Source organism: Rutidosis leptorrhynchoides, chromosome 2 (genome assembly GCF_046630445.1).
Source record: "Rutidosis leptorrhynchoides isolate AG116_Rl617_1_P2 chromosome 2, CSIRO_AGI_Rlap_v1, whole genome shotgun sequence".
NCBI classification, from domain to species: domain Eukaryota; kingdom Viridiplantae; phylum Streptophyta; class Magnoliopsida; order Asterales; family Asteraceae; genus Rutidosis; species Rutidosis leptorrhynchoides.
The window spans coordinates 256076666-256082808 of NC_092334.1; the positions used below are offsets into that span (position 1 = coordinate 256076666).

The 6143-nt window shown below is 33.6% G+C and overlaps 1 protein-coding gene across 2 annotated transcripts; it reads left to right on the forward strand.

The window, feature by feature from the left end:
* Positions 1 to 221: 221 nt before the first annotated feature.
* LOC139891755 (GATA transcription factor 27-like) lies at positions 222 to 4636 on the forward strand. 2 transcript variants are annotated; one of them, XM_071874739.1, is made up of 8 exons: positions 222 to 546; positions 1398 to 1799; positions 2047 to 2452; positions 2548 to 2614; positions 3128 to 3231; positions 3315 to 3507; positions 3587 to 3710; positions 4095 to 4636. In XM_071874739.1, exons 1-8 carry the CDS (start codon positions 507 to 509, stop codon positions 4400 to 4402), a joined length of 1644 nt encoding a protein of 547 aa, XP_071730840.1. In that variant the 5' UTR covers positions 222 to 506; the 3' UTR covers positions 4403 to 4636. The 2 variants fall into 2 exon arrangements, with proteins under 2 accessions (XP_071730840.1, XP_071730841.1); XM_071874740.1 differs by having other exon boundaries at positions 3315 to 3501.
* The last annotated feature ends 1507 nt before the right edge of the window (positions 4637 to 6143 follow it).

Consider the following 6143-nt stretch of genomic DNA (forward strand, 5'->3'; position numbering starts at 1 on the left):
ATTTACTTCGTATACAATACAAGGAGAAGAAGATACATTCATTCATACACATATATACACGCACAAAACACAACTTTTTTTCCTCTCTCTCTAATTCTTTCTCTCGCCATTTTCACCTTCTTTTCCTAACCATTTACCAGATTCCTTCAAACAAAACTTTCTTTTTCTTCTTCAATTTGATTATTAGTATGAAGGTTCTTCATGTTGTTATGAAACAACAATAACCCATCTAATTTTCTTGTTAAAGTTTGTTATAAAGATTAATAGAATAGAATAGAATAGAATTTTCTTCTGGGGTTTATATTTTAGGGATTTATATAATTTTTTCCTTGAGAACTCTTGTACACCCAGTTGAATTTTCATTAATATTATTTCTGGGTTGTACTCTTTTGGTTATAAAAATGACTTTTCTTTATAGGGAATAGTTCATTTATTGTTTTTCATTTTGATATTTTATATTTTCATTTTGCATATTTTAAGAGAAAATAAAATAAACTTGTCCAAAGATGGGAAAGCAAGGACCTTGCTATCACTGTGGTGTTACAAGTGAGTTAACATTACGGATTTATTTTTTTCCTTGGGATTTGATTAAATAAAAAAAAAAATTGTTACAATTTTCTTCTGTCATATTTTGTTATGCTCAGAGTAGTTTTTTGAGATCATGTTTGACACTACCCATATGCTGGTTTGGTCCAAAGTGTATAAAATTTCCTGGAAACAATTATTTGACAAATTTCATGATAATTATGCTGATTATTGTCTGTTTCTGGGATATTATTTAATTATACGAGTACCATCCTGAAATGATATAGATATTTGTTTTCTTTTGGTAGCTTCAAATTGCCTTGTCAATGTAGAACACAAGAAATAGTTAATATTTGAGTTTGATTTTTTGGAATTGGATGTTTGACCAATAAAAACTTTATGAAATACAGAGCTGCCTCTTTTCAAATGCCTTGTGGTTTAATCAATGTTTTTTGTTGCTTGCTTTTATTCTTAAAATTCTCAAGTCAATGCTAATTGGATTGGGCTTAAAACACTCAACTTATTTGAAATTTTGACTCTGAATTCTGCTCATTACTGATGATATCAAACAATTATTCATATGTTCACATTGTGGAATTCTTGTAAACTTCAATGAACCGTCAAATAATTAAGTTTCATGTCCTCATTTGATACATCTCTTGATAAAAGTCCAACATTCTTACTGAACTTTCATAATTGTTTATTTGTTTGTTGTATGTGTCGAATTGGAAATGAGTTGTTGCATTTTGAATGTCTACCTCTATAGGAAGTATTTGGAAAAAAAAATTTATACGATTCATTGTTATTTCCTATTTTATGTTCTAATTTTGTTACGGAATTAAATGCATTATTATTATTATGGTTACTTACAGGCACTCCGTTATGGCGAAACGGGCCTCCTGAAAAGCCTGTATTGTGCAACGCGTGTGGGTCACGTTGGAGGACTAAAGGATCACTTGTAAACTACACTCCTCTTCATTCTAGAGCTGAACTCGATGATCTTGAAGATCGTCGAGGGAAGATCATATCCATCAAGAACAAAGAGTCAAAAGTAGTAAAACGAAAACACAAGTATGACAACGTAATGGGCGGCACTAATGGTATTATGCTTGTTGGCAATGGTGGTAATAATAATATGGTTGCATATGACCAGCATTTTCGCAAAGTGTTCGATGAAGATAATAGCAATAGATCAAGTTCTGGTTCAGCTATTTCTTACTCTGATGGCAGCTATTGTATGCAGCCTGGCAGTGTAGATGCTAGTGATTTGACAGGTTCGTTGCTACCAAAACTGTGTTTATAAAGTGATTATGAATTACATAATCGGATGATCACTTGATTATAGTGTTGTTTGTGATTGCTAATTCAAGCGCTTAAACGTTGATCTCATATGTTTACAGTAGATAAACGATTACTGTAATAACTCATGTAAAACTGATTATTATAATTATAATTAGTATTAGTACTGTAATAAATGTGTTTTCAAAGTTAGTAAATAATAAATGTGATGATAATAATTAGGTCCAGCGCAGTCATCAGTTGTGTGGGAAAGAATGGTACCTTCACGAAAACGGTCATGCGTTAAACGGCTAAAGCAATCTTCAGTTGAGAAGCTAACTAAGGATTTACATACAATCTTACATGAACAGCAGTCGTATTTCTCGGCATCATCAGAGGATGATTTGATATTCGAAAGTGAGACACCGATGGTTTCAGTTGAAATAGGACACGGGAGCGTACTAATGCGCCATCCGAACTCGACTACCACGCGAGAAGAGGAATCTGAAGCAAGTTCTGTTTCAGTTGATACGAAAAACGAGGCTTATTCACGTTTGACCACTGTATATAATGCTAATGATGGTGGAAACTTTTCGAGCCGACGGGTTGACACTTCTAAAAAGTCTTTTCATCAAGATTACGGTAACAGGTAAATACAGTTTTGAATATAGTTATTTATTTACATCTTCAATTCAGGAAAGTATTTGTATTAATAAACTTGGATACTTTTGTCGCTAATTACAGGGATAATGACGAAATGTTACAGATACTTGTAAACCATAATTCTCCGTTGTGCCACATTGATCTCAAAGTAAGTTTAATACGATGTATTGGTGTAATCAGAAACGAAATGCAAAAAGAAAAAAAGAAAAAAAAAAAAAAAAAAAATTGATATTCAAATTAGTTACATTGAAAGTGAAACTTGGTCAGACTCAGTCAAACTTGGTTAAAACTTGGTCAGACTCAGTCAAACTTGGTTAAATTGATATTCAATCAGTGTTGCAGTACTCGGAGTTACTCGGGGAATATTCTTTCAAACTTGGTCAGACTCGGTCAAACTTGGTTAAAACTCAGGGTTACTCGGAAAACTTGGCCAAAACTTGGGATTACTCGGAAAAGCAGTAAAAATTGGTCAAAACTTGTTCAAAATCGATCAAAGTCAAACTTGGTCAACATGAAGGAGTACTCCTCTAGTTGCCGAGTACTCCCTAAAAAGTCCAAACCCGAGTACTCTCGGGGTAGCGATTTTTGCAACCTTGCATACCATGTAATAAGAACAGCACTGCAGGTGTATCTAAAAGAACTTTAACTTCATATTTTGCAGGATGTTATCAACTTTGAAGAATTTGCAAGTCATTTGACCAACGAAGAACAACAACAACTGCATATATATTTAACTCATTTTGACACTGTTCAAGGCTCTGATAGGTTTGCATCTAATTTTGTAAAGCTCATTTTATTATAACTACTTAAGAGACACAACATTACATAAATTATTCATTTGTGTACAGCCTCAAAAGCATGTTTAATAGCCCTCAGTTTAAGGAGAACCTATCATCGTTCCAGAAACTTCTTGCTGAAGGGGTGTTTGATCTTTCGTCACCAGTAGTGAATATTGAAGACTGTAAAACGTTGAAGAAGCTTGCTGTTTGTAGTGCTACAAAATCGGATTGGGTGGAGAAATATAATCTGCTCCAGGTCAAGGTGTGAATATTTTGAACAAAAATGAAAATACCTGTTTTTTAAGAATGTGCACTAATTAAATGTTGGTTTTTCGGTTTAGGATAATAAATGTACATACGATAGTGTTGGAGGATCTATAGTTGATGGTTTACTCCATGCCGTGACACCTCGCCATTCAGTAAACGTAACAAGATCCCGAGATCCCAATTTTCAACCATATCCTGGTTAGCATTTTAGCACCTTTTTTTTTTTTTGTAGGAACGAAATATTAAAAGGCACGTGCTGTATGTTGTAGCTAAACTATAAATATTTGATTGCTTTTGTACTCGTTTTAGTTATGGGTCTCATTTTTAAGTACTTCCTCCGTCCCTACTTAATACTCGAAAAAAAAAAAACACAGTTTAAGAAAAGTCATTATCACAGCCCAAAAATGGAAGCCTGACTATTAAATTGGTACGGTGGGAGTATTATTGCATCAACCAACTGGGACCCATTATCACATATGAACAAGACCTACAAAGTGAAAATGCCGAATCTTTAATTTCGTATTTATACACTTTTTGCATTTAGTACTCCGTAATAGTTTATGTAACCATCGGATCTTTCAGGATCAAAGCCTGCAATGAAGGATCCCAAGAGAACATTGATGAAATCAAGCTATGAACAGAAGGAGCATATAGATAATGATGGCCCAGGATTCAGTCCAAGGAGCCTGTTTGCGTTACCACCCGATAATAGTTCCCTGATGCTCGATGATTCATTGAGATACACAGATCAAAACTGTGATCAAGATATGTTGTTAAACGTGCCTTTTAACACATCGTTCCCTCAGGCAGAAATACTCAGGCCAACTTCAAGTTTTGAAGCAGCAGCAGCTCATGCAAGTACTAGTAGTAGCTCGATATATCAGAACTAATACTCAAAACTTTAGGGTTATGTAGGTGACTATTCTACTGTGATAACGTATCCCAAACCATTGTAAACTTTGTAGCCTCTTTGTACGGAATGACTTGCTACTGTGGCTTTGTTGGTTGCATTTGCAGTGCATTTTGCATTACAAACATTTAGTCTGCAAACTAAGGGGTTTTTTTGGGTTCTTTTTTGTATATGCTGACATAAATAAATTATAGTATTATATAAAAGTTTAGAAATTCAAGAGGTGGTAATCCCTGGTCAGTTTTGTATACTTGAGAGTTTTGCAAACTAGAAGTGCAACAAAAGAATTGGATTCTAAGCTTAAAAGTTAATCCTAGTTGATTGGTAGTAAAAATGTATAACATATATATATATATATATATATATATATATATATATATATATATATATATATATATATATATATATATGATTCTAAAACCTAGAGTTTAGGCTGGTTAACTCACTCGGTGGCTTTGTTTTTACTCATAAGTTAAGTGATTAAAAGCTATAATGTCTTTTCGTTCTTTTGCTGCTTGTATTTTAGTCGTGTCTAGGCAATACTCAAGTATTGTGGAGTTGTTACGCTAAATTGTTTTCAGTGATTAGCATATCAACCTCATTTTTCAAACAAGTTTAGTATTTATTTTCAAGTCGATAATTATAAATCTTAGGCTTATATCATTTAAATTTCAAATCACATTTTGTTGTTGTAGTAAGAGGAAGTTTTTCAATTATCACGAAAGCTTATAAAACGCAAATAATTGATTATCAAAAAGTTTTTACCAAACACTATTAGTTGCGTTTTGAAAACGTTATAATCAAATAATCACCTTCAAAACGCAAATCCAAACACCCAAATACTCTCACGTACAGTTTCTTTTTTTTGGGGGAGCCCGACAGGGTCCCTCCACTGGCGCGGGCCTAAGTGAAAGTGAAGTGGTGGGCCTATCCATCCCAACTAGGGGTATGTTGGGATTCGCGAAGAGCGGCACCTTACGCGTGTAATTTTGATTAATTAATTGTAACAGTTTTTCAACTTTGGTTCTATTTCACTATATAAGTGAACAAATATCAAAAGCTCACTTGCATACAAAAACTTTATTCTAATCTTGTAATGGAAGTATAAGGGAGAAATATAATATTTATAGTCAGATTTATGAGTGTTCTTGTGGTAAGCATGTGGATTAGGTTTTAATGCTAGTGCTCCTTTGGTGATTGATAGTGATAAGTTCTTTACCTATAACCATACATGTGTAATGTGTATTTTCTATTTTATGCAAGCCAATCAATGGGCGCCTTTACTCAAGATATAGCTGCTTTTATAGGCACATACGAAACAATATAGCTAAACATAGCCATATATATTTGGCAAAATGTTATTCAAGAAATTGACAAAGTGTTCTCTTTAAAGAAATGTTCCACTATCATGATGTCAAATCATTGCATAGTGTTATGTAGTACTCCAGACCTCCAGTATTTAACTCTATCGTTTTGCATAAGATGCATATCTGATTTTGAGATAAGGGACCACATGAATGATTCGGGTTTACGACCTAATATTTTTTGTGCTGAAGGACTATCGATCCATTTTTAATTGCTAGCCCGAAGGCCCTATAAACCGAACATCATAGGTAACCTAAAGGGTTTGGAGGTGCACCAAAAAGGATTCCTCCAATACATAAATACACAAACCAAAAAGTAAATTACCACTTTTATGTTATAAGACCAAATTGTTTACC